This window comes from Sander lucioperca, chromosome 14 (assembly GCF_008315115.2).
Source record: "Sander lucioperca isolate FBNREF2018 chromosome 14, SLUC_FBN_1.2, whole genome shotgun sequence".
Lineage (NCBI taxonomy): Eukaryota > Metazoa > Chordata > Actinopteri > Perciformes > Percidae > Sander > Sander lucioperca.
This window is the reverse complement of record NC_050186.1, coordinates 3,999,132-4,017,286: the sequence shown is the minus strand read 5'-3', so window position 1 is coordinate 4,017,286 and position 18,155 is coordinate 3,999,132. Positions and strand designations below refer to the sequence as shown.

General features: G+C 39.9%; 1 protein-coding gene across 2 annotated transcripts in view; it reads right to left on the bottom strand.

Annotated features, from left to right (window-relative positions):
• Positions 1-18,155, bottom strand: part of LOC116062901 (potassium/sodium hyperpolarization-activated cyclic nucleotide-gated channel 1) — a 109,471-nt gene that overhangs the window by 66,758 nt on the left and 24,558 nt on the right. The window contains exon 1 of one of the 2 annotated variants that reach the window (XM_031317676.2): positions 1,514-1,863. The exons of the other annotated variant lie outside the window; for it this stretch is intronic. Within the exon in view, the coding sequence (XP_031173536.1) occupies positions 1,514-1,863 (350 nt within the window). Of the gene's footprint in view, positions 1-1,513; positions 1,864-18,155 lie in introns of those variants that run through there. 2 annotated transcript variants of the gene reach the window in all.

Below are 18,155 nucleotides of genomic sequence, written 5' to 3'. Positions count from 1 at the left end.
CCTAGTTAGCATCGTGATGTATTTTATCTCATGGTTGCATTAAAATCATTCCATACCAATAAAAGTAAGGCGACGCTACACAGTCATAAAAGTGCAATTGTAACTATCAATTCTTAATGTTAGAATTCAGCTTGCAGACTCTGAAGCAGTAGCATGAAAGCTAAGAGGAAAAAGAGTGCTGCATACTCAGGTCTGCTGTGTTCAGGACCATGGACAGCTCCGTGTTACAGGCAAGGGATCAACGTGTCCTGGCACGTTACATGTCACTTCAATGGAAAACAGGGATGATTGTCACCATCAAGCTGTGTCAGGGGACACAGGTACAGAGACTGGACCAGATGAGATGCTTAATTGGTTGAGTGATGAACTGTAAACATGCCGCTTGTGGAGAACCAGTCCTGGTTGTACCTGATCTCATTTGTTTACCATTTTAACGCACTGTGCCAGAAATTGTTAAACAAACTAAAGCAAATTAGAAGCAGCTTGTCTAAACCCACAGTGGCTGGGCTCATTTGCAACACTACTTATCATGAAGGTGTGAATATATGGGGCTACTCTTTTATCAGGCAGTTGGTGCCTCGCTCTTTAGGACAATGCAGTATATGTGGTTGTTCAGATGAGAGAGTGAAAAAGAACAAATACATAAGAATCATGTCACTGTGGCATTTAGTGAATGCCAAGGAAGGAAGTGTGGCGTGATCAGCTCCTTTTGAAACAAGCACATTCCATCACATTTCCTCCCTCAATACACGTCACTCATTCATTAGTACTGTCAAATGTTTGCCATATCAATTTTGACTGATTAATTCAAAACACGGCCATTTTCTCCTTAATAATCGTTTCCCCGCACGATTTTACCGCATTCTGTGCATTTTTGCACACAGGCCCGTCGTCTTATACCGCCGCCTACAATGAAATGTTTACAACGGTGATGGTGCAATGGCATTGGCACGTTGTATCCAGGTACTGCCGCCCCTATGTCGCAATGAGGACCTGACACTGTGCTGTTATTGTGAAACAATCAGAAAAGGTGTGTGCGTGTGTGTGTGTATGTGTGTGTGTGTGTGTGTGTGTGTGTGTGTGTGTGTGTGTGTGTGTGTGTGTGTGTGTGTGTATGACATTCACCATCCTTTTTTCCAAGGACATCTCACCGATACACCTTTGTAGCCTTAACGCGTCCCTCTCTATTATAATAAAAATGCCGCAATTAAACATACGCTCACTGAGCACATTTTGTCAGTGAAGCCTTCAGCCAGCGGAAGCCTGATTGCTTAAATACAGACGTAGATTAGCGTGCGCGTCGGGGCAGGCTCTGTGTGTGTGTGTGTGTGTGTGTGTGTGTGTGTGTGTGTGTGTGTGTGTGTGTGTGTGTGTGTGTGTGTGTGTGTGTGTGTGTGTGTGTGCCGATGACAGAGCGTTATGTGTGAAAGTGTATAGCTTGCAGACCCTCGGGTGACGGGAGGGGTGGATAAAAAGGGAGGGGGGGTGAGCAGGTGTCTTTTCCAGCGCTTACCTAAAATCGCTATATGGATGAATGATCCAGTATCCGGCCGTTTGAACCCTCTCTTGCTCTTTCTCCACGGCTTTCTGACTGCCGAACATACGCAAGGAGAACTTATTGACTCCGGGCTGCATCATGGCCCCAAATTGCCTCTGCATAAAACCATGTTGCCTTGCCGCCCCGTCCAGATCGTCAAAACCGACCATGGCCTCTTCCCGCTCCCCTTTGAAGCCCACTGAGTTGCCGTGGTCCTTCTGGCTTCCCGTGTTATTTTTCTGTATCGAGTCTTGCCTCTGAAAAACATTATTCCCATCCGCCTTCTCCTCCTTGTTGCTGGAGAACGAATTCGATTTGTCTTCCATGGTGTTTTTAGTTTTCCCGTATTTCTTTGTGGCAAAGCGTTGCGTCTCCTGCTCGGGAGGGCTGCGCGCAAAACTCGAGAGGACCCGCCGTGAGCTCTCCTGTTCTTTCTAATTTTATTATGTCCTTCAAACTGTTCAGCTCCTCCGCGTTCAGTGCGAGTGCTGCAAACTGAGACAGAGTGCCCGAGAACCCTGTGGATCAGATTTCTTGGGTTACCGCCATCTACCGACGGCCCCGGCTTCTACCGTCCAAAGCCTCTGTCTCACTTCGCACGGCACTGCGGTTTAACTGGCACATGCCCCTGCACCTTATTTACATAATGTGGCTCCGTCACCTCTCCGCTCCTCTGTCACCAGCATCACACATGGCGGGAGGAAGCCGATATTATAGGAGCAGAGCGCATGGTATATGAAGTTAATGAAGACCTGTTTTTTTTATCTATTGACAAAGCATGTGTGCCTCCTGTGGCTCGACTGGCGGCAGGTTTGTTTCCTACTGAGGAGTGATAATAGAAGACAACACGTTGAAACAGACTGTGATGCCGGTGTGATCATAGTTTGTGCCACTGGTCATATGAGAAAACTAGTTGAACATCTTGTGGAAATCACACATTTTAAAGTGTTGCAGATATGATCCAACATTTAGAGTGTGGATGCACTGACTGCATAGATAGAAGCACTTGTTTGCATATAAGCAACCCAAGCTTCATTATGCATTGCAAGTAGGTAATATGGTCCAAATATTATTATAATAATAATAATCATCTGCATGGTGCATTTTAAACCACAGTTAATTAGGTAATGTCTGCAGAATGTATTATGACATACTGTAAACATTTAGGGACTCCTCTAATGCATCTCTTAAAGCGTACAAACTTTGTTAAATCAACATATCATCTATTGATCGTTTGGTTTGTAAAACTTCAGATAACAGTGAGAAATTCCATCACAAATCCAGAGCCCAGTGACACCTTCACAATGCCTGTTTTGTCCAACCAACAGTCCAAACCTCAATATTATAAAAAAAAATTTTGCAGCAAATCCTACAATTCCTGAAGCCCGGACCATGAAATGTTTGGCATTTTGCATGCAAAATCACTTAAACAATATCAAAATAGTTACCAATTCATTTCTGTCAATCGTCTAGTTGATTATCCGACTAAAAGTTTGAAAAAAAAATACTTAAGCAAAGTACAAGTACCTCAAATGTTTACTTAAATAAAGTACTTGAGTAAATATACTTACTTATTCTAGTATTGAAAAAAATGTATTTCAGAGAGCGAAGAGAGCAGGACTACTTTTGACTGCACTATGCATTCATTTAATAGTTTTAGTTACTTTTCAGATTAAGATATTTTTATACAAAACATAATCCTTTTATAGAATACCATACATTGTTATAGATTAAACTACTAACTACTAACAGTGTATAAATTAGTAAAATTAGCTCCATCTTGACAAACTAAAATAACTAAAAGCTGCTTACACATTAATGCATTAGCAATAATAATCCAGTAATTAAAGGTTGAATAATATAACACTCTTTTACTCTTTAACTTGTAAAATAGAATTTTTCCATTGAGGTATTGCCATGTTTTACATACCTAAAGAATCTGAATTGTTCAACCCACTGCTGTAGGTACAGACAGATACTTGTATCTGTATATTTTATTCTGCTTTTTATTGTGAGTTAAAACGTTCATTAACATTTAGGCAAAAAAATCGATTCACATTTGAATCACGATTCAAGCTCTACCGATTCAAAATTGATTCATAGAATTCCAAAAAATCAATTCCGTTTTGTAATGGCGTGTATACTATTGTCCTGAAATGAGTTTAGCTCGCCATTCCCATAGATGGTGCTGCGTCAAATTCACACTGACGCCTGGGCACTCAAAGAAGAACGAGTGTAGCAGAAGTAGTTTAGTGGGCACAAACAATGGCAAACCTCACAGAAATAATTATTCAACCTGCTCCATCCTTATTGAAGGCGAGAGTTTGGGCGCATTTCGGCTTTTATAACCTCGAGGGGAAGATGGAACTTGATAGGAAAAGTTAAGTATTTTGGAAACACCACAAACTTGAGAACTCACATGGTACACCATCACCCAGAGATTAACATTAAAGATGTGGACGAACAACAACCTAAAGTACCTAACATGCCAGTCAACCAACGCACTCTCAATGCTCTAAACTCCCATCGAACTCTGAACGAAAAGCTCATTTTATTTAACAGTTTTATTTTATACTTGAACTAAATGTATTTGAAAGCTGGCCGGCACTTTGCAGTTTTTAGTTGCAAAAGTTTTTATTTTTGTACGAAGACATATAAAGTAATATCAAACTACATTTAATTTGTTGCGTTTCTTTTCTTTTTAATTGTATGTCTACTGCAATCACATGGGAAACGTAACTACATTTACATACTGTGGATCATTTTTTTTTTAATCGACAATCGTTTTTGAATCAAATCTTGAGCCTAAAAATCAATATTGAATCGAATCGTGACATTTTCTGAGTCGTGCACCCCTATTCAAATTCTTGCTTGATTTTTTGAATAAAGATGTGCATAGTGAACCATTTAGAGCTTGCTTTAATTAATCTTTATAAAAAGAATAATAATAGGAACACTTCCTAGAACCGTGAGAGAGCACCATTCAGTAAAACAGAGACTCTCTCAACATTGTGGCATTACATACCCGCACTGAACCCACACGCTTTCACGTCTTTTCATGGCAACACAAAACCGCAGCTGCTGTGTACATCACTAGAGACAACATTAGCTCAGAAATGTTGCATGTTTGGAAGTGGATTATTATGTAATGATCCAAATATTAACGTAATTGAAACAGACATCCCTTGATTTTTTTGTGTGCCTTTATTCTCTCAGCTGGGTTTGTGTTGGGTTGGATTAGTTGGCATGTGCATGTGTGTTGGCAAATGTTTCCCCTACACAACGCTTTTGTAACTTCAGTTTCATAGTTAATCGGGTCAGGGAGGGGAAAAAAACATTGCATAAGATTTATGGCTTAAAGTAATACTGATATTTAACAAAGTACAAATCCCAGATGGTCCATTCACATGTCAGGGACTAAATACAACAAGGATACATGTACCAGTAGGGGGACAAGCGTCAGATGGATTCATGTAAGGTAAACCTTCATTTTAGGTTTGGTCAAATCTCATCACAAATTACAAATTTGCCTCAGGGGGCTTTACAATCTGTACACCACACGACACTCCCTGTCCTTTTTTACCCTCGCTTTGGATAAAATGCCCCCAAACAAAACCTTAGAATAAAAAAGGGCAGGAAGAGCAACTGAGGAGGGATACCTCTCCCAGGAAGGAGAGACTTGCAATACAGTAGATGTCATGTGTACAGAGTACACTAACATAAGAAATAGAATGTGAACTATGAGAAAGAAGTATCCAGGAGGATGTCAAGCAGCTTCCAGGTGCCGCCAAACAGCTAGAGACTGAGTCACATGATCTCCTCTCACCAAGTAACCTGGAAAGGGGACAGGTTACACAAACACACAAGGAACAAATGACGGAGAGAGAGATATAGAGAGAGAGAGATATATATATATATATATATATATATATATATATATATATATATATATATATATATATATATATATATATATATAGAGAGAGAGAGAGAGAGAGAGAGCGAGAGAGAGAGAGAGAGAGAGAGAGAGAGAGAGAGAGAGAGAGACTGAATCTGCTAAAAGACAGTGTCGTCATGCATCTGAATCGGCAGGATAATTCCTCCAATAAAACATTGAGTAGTTTTGAGTGCGGGGTGTGATGCTCTAGTTACAAATGTCAAAACTGAATGGTAAACTATTGTATTTCCTTTTATAATCAAACTTAAAGTGGAAATTGAGATATCAGTGAGCTTTGAGATTTCTCAATGAGATTTCTAACCTTATGCAGTTTGGAAATTTACATTAAAAAAGTTGAATACACTGTATGTTGTTTCTTGTTAAAGCTGATCCCAGTGGGATTTAATCCTGCCTTATATTATAGTACAGAATATTAATAAAATGGTGAGCCAAATATCCTGCTTTCTGCATGACAAAATGGGTTCCTGATTTCTTATGATGGCCCCATGCTGAAATTGCATTGTGTCTCTAAGATTACGTCCAGTCATCTCTGCTTACAGTCAATACCTCATCTGGACATGAAACAATACATGCCCCCGCTCTGCCAGCCATTGCTTATGCCACAAATAGCATCAGCCAGCTACAGGATGGCAGCATTATGTTACAATGCCCCCATCGGCTCCTTCTCATTTTCTCAAAGTCATTTAATGTATAGCGAGCTTATCCTTTAGAGAGGCTTTGTTTCTTTTACTCACAATATTTTGAGGCATCATTTAGCTGATGCTTGCAACAAAATGGGAGAAAAAAAGGTTTTTGTTTATTTTTTACACTGTAATACGTTTACTGGAATACATCATCTGTACTGTACTGTAGTGTCCTTTGTTTTAGAAGTCTTTCCATATCAAGTGCAGAGTACATTTTAGGAAGTGAAAGTTGCAAATCCCCGCTAGTTTCACTGAAACATCTGAGGGACCAAGCTCAATAACTGACACAACTTAAAAATATAAATCTTCCACCTCCTGGGCCAAACGTGACTACCACTTGTCCTCTTTGGACTCTTGTACCATGATTGACTGCTTTAATTAAGCCATGATTGGAGCTGGGCAGATGGTGTTGTAACATGATTGCAAGCTTTGGTCAGTCTCCAGCTGAGACTATCAGGGTATCATGGACCTCAGCGATGACGTTGAGGCATTGGACGGGCACCAGCCGAAGGTCAAGGTTGACTCAATCAGCAAACTGACTGGTAGAAACAAATGAGAGCATTACAACGCTCAATCAAGAAGATGATTATGATCAAATGAAGGGGTATATGTTTGTCAAAACGGGTAACCCAGTTAGTGTACAAAAACACACTGTCCCATTGTTGCATTTCCTCACCAGTGAACTCGTCCACTCATCCACTTACAAAGTAAAACACTAAAATATTTCAGCAAAAATTAGAAGTTAGAATGAAACATTTGCAGAACAAAACCATTTCCCTAACTTGATTGTCAGTTGCAACAGGATAGTGGGGTGGGACTTAATGCATCAATCAATCAAACAAGTAAACAAGTTACATGTCAGTGTGGTTAATGTGAGAGTTGGCATTACCATATCATAATTAGAGCCACACAGTTGAGCACTTCTTTAACCTTTACAGATTATGCAGCCACCAGAACACTCTTGCTCCTTTCTATGAATTAATGGTCATCTACTGCTTATCAACACACTACATGAGAACGAGAGTGTGTGTGCTTCAAAGCTAATGAGGTCTTGTAGGATTGTCAGTGGCTAAAGCTGCACAGTATGAAGGAAATATCTGAAAAAAGTTGACCAGCGCCTGAATCGCGCATGAACCTGTTTACTAGATGGATCCCACGACGACTTGAAATTAAACACTGTTGAGGCCACATTCATGTTATTAGATGGTAGAGGTGGAAAAAGTCCCATGTTTACAACTTTATCACTCCATCATCTCAAGACAGTTGTAGAGGTTGGCCATTAAAAATAGTGTGTATTGACATAATACCACTACATCCGTTACATTTGAGTTTGATTACCTTGAATTTCAAATATGAAAAGGGTAGCTACAGAGTTTTCGTGATTCTGGTATGACATGAATGCAGTATAAGCACTGGTTAGTTCTCACTGGTTGTCATGGATTTATGGCGTGGTCTGCAAAGTAGCGCTGTGCCCCACCCATTCAACACACTACATTCAAATTCTAAACCGATTTGGAGTAGACGTTTAGTTACCAAAGTGCCAGAATTAAGTATAGTGAAATAAATCAGGGATCAATGGATGTCATTAAATCCACTACTAAAAACACTTGCCGGATTACTATGCGTAGCAAGTGGACACTGTGTATGCCCCAAATCTGGAACTAGGCATTGAAAGGCTGTCAGTTGTGCATCAACACCTGATCCACTGTCCTGCCACTGCTGTCCGTCAGGGCAAATGTGCCTGGAATTGTGTCACTTAAACAGACCTGCAATACATGTTACACTGCACTTTGTCAACTTTCTTGAGGAAAAAAAAGCCACTTAAAAGAAGTTAAACTTTATGGAGAAAATAGGTGCTTAAATGCTTTATACATTCTGTAGAAATGTGGTTGCAATTGATTAAAATAGATATGCAGAAAAGTAAAATCCCTTATAAAAATATACAAATACTGAGTTTCGTCAGAGGATTTGAGGACACAGACTCAGTGGAGGTGCAAAGTTTGTTGGAGTATTAGTAATATATATATATATTTTACTATGTTTTCGAACATGCAACAGTGTTTGTCATTGGGCTACATGTCTTCCATCATGCTGAGGTGGACACCAGATTATTGTGTTGTATGTAATTGAGCCGTAGCAGGAGTGAGTTCCTAAAACCCTAGTGAGCTGCCTGCCTCACCTGGATGCAACCCAGCTTTCTCAGACAATAGAGTGATCCAACACCTGATCCTGATTAGCTTGGGAAGACAAATAATTGTGGGATATTACAGGTAAATAATGTTAGAGCTCACTGTGTATTGTAAACAGTACCTCACCCAAGTATCTGGTCCCCATCCAACATGATGGAGGAACATGTAGCACAATGTGAAACACTGTTGCATGTTCCAAAAACCATCATGAAAAAAACAAAATAGTTTTATTAGTAATACTCCAAACTGCAACACTATTGCCTATTGGGTTATTATTGCCTATTGGTTTCATTGGATTTTACTTTTCTGCATATCTATTTTAATCAATTGCAACCACATTTCTACAGAATGTATAAAGCATTTAAGCACCTATTTTCTCCATGAAGTTTAACTTCTTTTAAGTGTCTTTTAACCTTTTTCAAGAAAGTTGACAAAGTGCAGTGTAACGTGTTGCAGGTCTGTTGAAGTGACACAGTTCCATGCACCTTTGCCCTGAGGACACATATGCCCAGACAGTGGATCAGGTGTTGATGCACCATTCATTGACAGCCTTTCAATGCCTAATTCCAGATTTGTGGCATACACAGTGTCCACTTGCTACGCGTAGTAATCCCAAAGGATTGGCAAGTATTTTTAGTAATGGATTTACTGACGTCCGTTGATCCCTTGATGGGTGGCGTCTTTCAGAGCAGTCATGGACCTCGTTGAGTATAGTTTTGTTTATCAGTATGTATGTGTGGGTGTGTGCAGGCTTCTTAGCTATCTACTTGCAGGCCCAACCAGTGCTTAAATAATGGAGTTAATCTGATAGAGAAGTGCAATCAGGTTTTCTTCCATTCTAACTTAAGAAAGGTGCCATGTTTCTTTCTGCTGTCTTATCTGAAACTCATTGTAATGAAAACCAAACAAGTAAAGTCACACTGACCCTAGTTATTCCTTTGTGTGCTCAGCAATGTTGGTTTGTTGGACTGTCCTTTCCTCCTGAGTTTGCTTTCCTGCTGAGTTTCCCGCCATCATATTTGCTCCACAATCACCAAATGTTCACAATACCGTAGGAAACTAAACTGATTTTAGAACGGGGTTTGTCATTTGGTAGTTTAATGCCCTGCACCTACTGAACTGACATAAGAGAAGTTGAAGAAATCTCCATTTGAAAAGGGTAGAAACTCTCATTTGATTTACACATTTAAGATATTACAAGAATATTGCCTCCACTGAACTACATGTACCTATTTCAAGACAGATCTTTCTTCAAAATGGCCTCTGCTGATGCATCAGTAAGTGCTTGGGCTCATACCATCACACTTTTGCATTTCTGTCCCAAGAATAAAAAGGAAATCTCTGAATCTTTGGAAACAAGTTTTTCTAGCAATTACTGAGGCAAAATAAGATAAAAAGCTTTTCTGTTCTCATTATATGACCATTAAAGAGTCTGTTCTTTGACTTGAAACAATATTAATATAAGAACAAGCTTCTTGGAACGTTCTGTCTCTGCATTATTACTTTTAATATCTGCTGTTTAAGTCGGTCTTTCCTCTCTGAGGCACCTGTCGCATGCAGTGATTTCACCTCACAGTGGATGGGGCTGGAGTCCCTTCTTTGTGGACACCAAGCTGGACAAAAAAGTTTCTATCCTATGTTTCTCCCTTATATTCATTGTTATGTCATTGTCTTTCTCTGTCTCATTATGGTTTCTTGATATAAATTACATTTAAATATGTAAGCAGTGTCTTTTATCACATCAATATGTGATGACTGTCTGACTATTTTAATACTGTGAGTTTTCAGTTTTTAAGGATACATTAAAGACCTGTGGTTCAGCTTTAAAACCTTATCATGTCTGAAATGTTGCGTATGCATGTCTGCCATGCTATGAGCAAGTTGAAACCCCGGAGTAAATCGATGGCTACGTCATGGCTGGCTGAGTATGAGAGGAATCTAAATGTTAATTATGGCTCCAAAAAGTCAAATCGCCTGAACGTTGAAAGCCAGAGGTTTTAGAGGCCGTTGGGAAAATCCCATAATAATCCATGGTGATCTAAAGTACTCTAGCTGCCAGACAGCGCAGACCACATCCAGCTGCAGACAGACAAGTGTCCATCCGTCCGTGTGTGTGTGTGTGTGTGTGTGTGTGTGTGTGTGTGTGTGTGTCTGCCTGCATTTGGGGAAGGGAATGAGAGGAGGGAATTACTTTAGATGAATTCAGCAGAACGTTTTAGGGTAAGAGGATACGATGTGTTCCTGAACCGAGGCTGGGGAAATGAAGTGAAGAGTACTCTACAGTAGGGCTTCTTGATTATGGAAAAAAATCATAATCACGATTATTTTGGTCAATATTAAAATGAGTTAACACCATTACACATCTCTTGGACTCTTGGAAATATGTTGCATTTATTGAATTCAAAAAACAATGAAACAGTTAAAAAATCAGCAGTGAAAACAACTTGAACTGTGACATTTCCCTTAATACTTTTCCTGTTCAACATGGCATCATGACTTTGCGTAAACATACACGCCACTTTCCTGAAGCCAAATGGCGTGTTATCTGTACGCATTTTGAGCTATCCACGTGTATGTCTACGCTGTATACAGCTGATGTAAACATACCATGTGGCGTCGCCATGTGGTATCGCAAGAACGTGCCGTGATATCGCGAGAACGTCACATGCGTGTAAAAAAAAAAAAAAAAAAAGTTGGGTTTAGGAAAAGAACATTGGGGAAGGCTTTATTACAAAAAAAAAAATGGTTGATAAACACCACACACGGGACGTGATCCTAGCTCTCACAGGTGAAAGTCCTGTGTGTTACCCATCCGCCACCCCAACCCTCTGTCCTTTCATACTACTCGCTATGGCAATAATTCACATGTAATGTAGGTCAATGGAGGCCAAACGGCGTTGATAAACACGCTAAAAAACGATTATGCGTCTTGACAACACCCAAAAAAGGCATACGAATTGGCGTGTCATACATACGCCACTTAGTGAGATCAGTCTGTCCTGTTTTAACTTTTTTTTCTCATTCAGAACACAAAACAAAATAAGAGTTTACTTGCAAAACATAATGTGCAAATTTTTTCTCGATTACTCCGTTTTTGTGATTGTTAGGAGCTGAAATTGTAATCACGATTAAAGATTTGATTAATTGCACAGCCCTACTCTACAGAGGCAAATACGTAATCACCTCTTCCCTCATCCATCCTCTCCCTTATCCCCTTCCTGTCCAAACACTGAGTCTCCCTGTCGACTATTCCTCTCAACCCATATTATTATTCCTGAAACTCTAGCCTTCCCCTATTTCCACCCCTATTATTCTCCTGTCACCTATCCATCTGTCCTCCCTAAACCCCAAGCCATCATTTAACTATCTATATTCTTCCCATTCTGTCATGGCGGTAAGGCTTCCTGGTGTTTTGGTCTGCTGCCTTAGCAGCATAGCAAGGTCAGACCTCGCAAAAAAAAAAGGAGGTTCCCTGCAGCTCTATCCAATACCACATAGGGCGCCCTCACCTTGGGCGATTGACAGCGTTCAGGCTTGATTATACATTTCACATACAAAATGGGTAAATAAAGAGGAAGCACTGAACATTTGAAATATACATGCACTGTGACAAACGTTCTCAAAATGTAATCAATGCCGTTTGTTTAGATTAAAGTAAAAGATGTCTCAGGAGCGCACAAACCCCAGTTACATGCGCTGCAGCAGATCAGCACGTTGCGATTGCGTCATTTGAGGGTGACAAAGTCTCTTAATCTCTTATTGCCTTGAATTTAGTCCCTCAGGCAGTTTTTAATCCCAAACTGCCCCAACAAGCTCCACCAATCAAATGATTACGTTTAAGGTCTGCAAATCCTCACGAAGAAGCCAAGATTTGTGAGCAGGCAAAGTGTTGTCTCAGATGCTAAACAAGAAAGTCCCTGTTGAAGGTTTTGGAGCATGATAAATTCATTGATGGTTTTGATCTTTTATGGGGTTTGTTTATAATGATAACGGCCTGAGAGATATGGAATCAAATGCATCCTTTAGTATAATACATGATTACATGTTGCATAATTATTAAAAGGATAACTCGGGTTTATTACAAGTTGTCTTACTTTCACAGTTTTAGCCATTGCTTCTATCAGTAATAACAACGTTGTACTAAGGGCGTTTTCACACCTTTAGTTTGTTTGCTTTGGTCCGAATCAGTTGATGAGTTTGTAAACTAGGAGCAATTTCCCTTTGGTTTGGTTTGGTTACACACCTGGAAAAAAAATGCGTGTGTACCAAAATGCGTCATTACAAATCATGCAAGAACGTTCACTCCTCAATATATTGGTCAGATGTGTCTGGGGCGGGAGCAAGAAGAAGGTCCTGTGTGAACTAGTAAATATTTCTTGCATCTCCATGGTCAAACTAGCTCATTTCATTTAAATAATGAGACATTGTTTCGCGTGCAACATTACTACATCTGCTCTGGTCACTGAGACGGTAGTGGCGGCTGGTTTGACCATGGACATGCGAGTGACGGCGAGCTTGATAGTTGATAGTTGGTGCGGTTTGAGGTCGGATCCCGTTCTCACCACAAACGAACCGCTCTAGAGTTTGACTGAAAGCGTATCGAGATCACCTCATCAAGCAGGTCTCGGTATCAGGTACCGGCTGCGTTCCAGGCAACCCGTAACTCGTGTTTTCACAACCTTCTACCAGTGGAAGTGCCCTGGAATAGCAGTCAAACCTGTAACTTACTACTCGTGAACTCGTACCAGATCATTGTACTCCCAGTTAGTTTTTGACGTCACACACACATAAACAACAATGGCGACCCCTGTTGATGCTGTAAATACGCCGGTGATTAACAGTGAGAAATAGAAATAAATATACATAAATAGGCAACGTAAAGTAATTCCGCACATTGTAATGAAAACAATACACATACAATTGTGTACTACTACAGGTTAAGTTTATTAAATGAAGCCCAAAATATGTAGCCTCGTGAGACCGTCCTGATCTCGCGAGCTCCAGTTTTCCACTCGCAGATCAGTCTGGCATCTTGAGATAGAGAAAATTTGGAGCCGTTCGCCAAACGACCGACCAATCAGTGTTGGTTTTGAGGCGGGTTTAGGTGTGACGCAACGAGAAGTGACTGTTCAGTCTAAACAACGTGGCGGCTTCCACGGATGAGATGAGCGTATCTATCGCGCAAGCTTTATCCGAATTAGAAAGTATTCCTTCATTGAAAGAAGAGCAAAAAACGGCACTGGAGGCTTTTCTTGGAGGAAAAGATGTTTTTGCTCTTCTCCCGACTGGTTTTGGCAAGAGTTTCATATATATCATTGATCTGATTGGTTGATTTGGCCCGTCTATCACCAACATAGCTGGTGATAGACGGGTCACTGACCAGAAATCGCTAGTATCAGCTAGCGCTAGCTAATGTCAAGGTTAGGTAGCCGCTAGCTAATGCCAGCTAGAAGAGTTTGTGGTGACGTTGGCTGGAACGCTACTAAGTTGTGAGTCGTGACTTGAAGTCGTAACTTACGAGCTAAAAATTGTATCTGGAACGCAGCCTAACAATGGCAAAGCCAGTTTCCAGGGTCCTGCTGCTGTGCATGCCAGCTGATTGGCAAAGCTTGGGTGAACCCTTCAATTCATTAGGTTAACAGTCACACCTGTGCTTGTTCTGTTATGGCATGTCGTGATATGATCCATTATGACAAAGGTCTATTAACCATGTGTAACAATGTCAACTCCTGACAGAAAGAGTGGAGTAATTCTCTCAGATAGTGAAGAATCGCTTCAGAATTATGGGGTTGTAACTTTGAGAAGGAGCTTTTGATTAGAGAGTCTCATGTGTCTGTCTCTCTGACTGTCTCCTGATTGTCTTGTCTTGATTGGCTTAATTGCTTTACTGTGTTGGACCAGGCTCATTGGTGTTGTATTAGCAAGGGATCAACATATAACAGCTCAGTGCTTGATAAATATGAGTGACCCCCCCCACCCTCACTGTTCCTTTTAAATATTGATTTGTCAGCCTCCATGTAGCAATGTTAAATGTGTTTGAATCTTTACAAATACAGGCCTTTATCCTGTCCATCATAGATAATAATAAAAAATAAAATGATAAAATAATGTTTTGCAGTAAAAGTTTTACATTTAGTTGGAAACTGAATCACAGACCTGGATGTGAAATGTGTTTTTGCTTGCCTTGTATCAATGAGCTGCATCAGTAGCAAACGAGATGTACCTGGCACACGTGCCGCTTCTTTATTGAAATATGACTTGAATTCATTTTGTTTCATTTCCCTCATGTTCCAGGTGGTGAAAAGAGAAATGCAGTGTGCATTCAGGGCCGCATTTCTCTAGCTGTAAAGCTTCCAGAGAACATCCTTTAGCAGAAGTACAAATCATTCCATTTATTTAACTTTTAAACACGATACAAAATCTGTTACTGACGCATTGCATTGGTTTAGATTGCCGTAGCAAGTAGTCTAAACCAATGCAATATTTAAAGTGCTCTCTATTTGCCAGGATCAGAAAGTGTGATAAGAACCTCCTGTTTATACTGTCAGGATTCCTTAATATTTAATTGACCATTAGGAATCAGGTTTTTTAAAGTCTGTGGTGTCCATTTTAAACAGCCACTCCAGATTAAACATATCATTTCTTTGTAAGTGATTTATCGGATTTGTTAATAACTTGATTGTGATGATAAGAAGTTTTTTCTAATGGGGCCCAGAGGAGGTTAGAGAGGTGAAATTGAGACCATGGGGTTGCGGTTTTCTTCCACTTGTCTAAATGAGGAGAAAACAACTCCTGTCCAATATTTGCAATATGTTAATTTCTATAGAGGCATAAGGTGAGTCATAAAGTCATTTACATTGTTTCTTGATCTTTTCAACATTCATTAGAACCAAAACAGGCTCAAGACAAGGCTTTAAATCCAGGTTTAAGTCCTATGTGCTCATCCTTATAAATAATTAAGAAGCCCACAATGGCAAGGTGTCCCAGTTCGATCCCAAGCTAATGAATCTATCACTGAGTCACTTAGCTCATCAGGCTCGACATCAGTAGACCCAACATTTAACCAACAACACTTCAGCATGACTGTTAGCTGGAAGTGTTAGCTGGAGGTGTCAAAGCTCCTCTTCTGTCTCATCTTAACTCTTATTTCCCCAGAGAAAGAACAGTTGTTAGTCTGTTTTATTATCCTGCTTGTCTCATTCTTAACAAAACATTGCGACTTTAAGAGACTGAAGGTTAGATTGACTGACCATATTTTGTTTTTACTGCATTTTAATCCCTGTTCTCGTTGAGCGTAATTTGTTGATGCCCTAATGCTGGCCCTGTTTTTTGTTGGATCTCGGTCTGTTGTGAAGCTGGGACTCTTTCAACAAAAGTCACAGAAGAACCTCTTTATATAAAATTAAAAATGTAATTGTATAAGAAATTAAAGTTCCTATGCCACATTGGTATCTCAAAATGATACAAGCATTAATAGAGCGGAAAATGTCCTACGTTATTGTTACACTGCACAAAGCTCTAGTAAAAGATGAAACTTCACTAGGAGACAAAAAAAATCAAATAACTGAATTTAATTTCCTTCAGTTTCAAATATCAAAAGTGTTGTTGGCACTCATGTTTTAAAATTTGCAGATAGCTGATATGTTCTCAAGTGCTTTGAGCTAAATGCTAATGCTAGCATTGATGCATTCTTGTGATGTTTAGCAGCTATGTTTTACAACGTTCATTGTCTTAGTTTAGCTTGTTAGCATGCTAACATTTGCTAATTAGAACTAAACAAAAAGCCCAGCTGAGACTGATGGGAAATGTTATTATTTTTGAATGTATTTTGTTTTAAACCAAAGTTTAGAAATTTTGAATTGAAGATTCGCTAAAGGAAAAATCTAAGTTATTTGCTATCATCATTTATTATCATCCTGAGGGAAACATGAATGTCTGTACCAAATATCACAGTGATCCATCCAATAGTTGAGATTTTTCAGTCTGGACCAAAGTGGTGGACCGACCAACAGAGCAACATAACCAGGATGCGATTTGTGATCATGCAAAACAAAACATGCAAGAATTAAATTCCCCTTTCAATAGGCCTACCATGGATACAGTGCCACTCGGACAGCTATGCCAAAACACTTATTTATGAACTTCAATATTCAAAGGAAATCTTAAATCTTAAAGAATCTTAAAAAATGAAATAGCACAACCTGGTGTCAACATAAAACAACACAAATTTCAAGCCACAGAGGAAAGTTCATTTCACGGCGAAAACAAAATACTTTCAACCATGAAATGCTCGTTCGACCTTCAGGAGTGTTTTAACCACAATCTTTTTCCTAAACTTAACGAGTCGTTTTGGTGCCTAAACTTAATCGTCACCGCATGACGCTCACCTTTTCTGGCTAAACTCAACTACCATGGCCCCTGAAAGGACTGTCATCTGGTGGTGCCTGTAGCTCTGTAGCGGCTAAATACAACCAGCAACTGCCACTTGGATTTTATTGTATTATGGCACTATAGACTGTTCATGTTACAGCGCTTTACTTAGTTAAAAATACTTCTATTTTAGGTATATATTATATGGTCTATTGGTGTAGTAGCATTGCTCACTCAGTGGGGGGGGCACATTTAGTCCCCATTAAAATAATTCAGCAGAGGCAGGGATATTTAGACCAGAAAGGGGGAAATCCAACGCATCCATTCCCCCCAGCAAATCGCACCTTGGACATAACCATTCAGAGCAATGCAGCTAGCATGGCTGAAAAAGGCTAACCCCCTTAGAGACTGTAGTCATTGTTAAGACAATACCCATGCGCTCTGATAGCCAATAATACCATTAGCTGGTTCTAAGCAGATTAATAAACCAACAAGGTGGAGCTGGAGAAGCAGGCAGCAGAATATGAGGTGGCAGATGAGCTGAGAAAGATAGGGTCAGGATACAGTATGTTTAGCCTATAGCTTAGCACAAAAAATATGAAGCAGGGAGTAACTACTTAATTGGACATGAGCTGAAATTGTGGTTGTGTATGGCAGGTTAAAAATTAGCAAGTTACGTTAAAATGATCTGACAAGCTACATTACTTCCATTGTAAGGCCTACTGAGGTTGTGTGATGGTTCTGAAAGTGCTGCCAAAGTGTGAGTAATATGTATCATACATGACTGTATTGCTGGTAATAACCTCTTCCTGTGTTGCTGATGTAGATTCCCCTCATCTACACATAATGTGAAAGATTCATCACTGCTGCATGCAGCAAACCTATCTGAAAGCAAATAATCCAAATTAATTGTATTTGATAGAATTCATGCAGCAGTCCCAGCTGCTTCTAGATATGTTGTTGCCATCCCCTAACTGAGAGGTCACAGTATACATATTAGGTCCTGGCAAACTAAAACATTGTTCATAAAACTGCAGACAATAACTCTCAGCCCTCAAGCTCATACAAGCTGATTATACACTACCTGGACAGCACGAAATGGCAGAGAGCCAAAGTAAACAAGTGGCTGGTGAAGATAGCAGAATATCAAGCCAGGCAAAAGACTCTTAGGAGTTGGCAGACAAACCAGAGCTAAATTGTCAGTGAATGTTTAGTTTACATTAGACAGATATCGAGAAAGAGGATTCCAATGCAATGCTCATTCTGTGCTGTAGATTATTTTGGGGGTCTTTCTGCTGCCTTACTTAAATCAATCAAGACCTTGTTCTTTTACCTTTACTTTCACCTCTTCTGTTTAGGAACTTTGCTTCTTTTGTTTAACCTGCAGAAGATAGATGGTAGTATCTATTCTCTCCCGT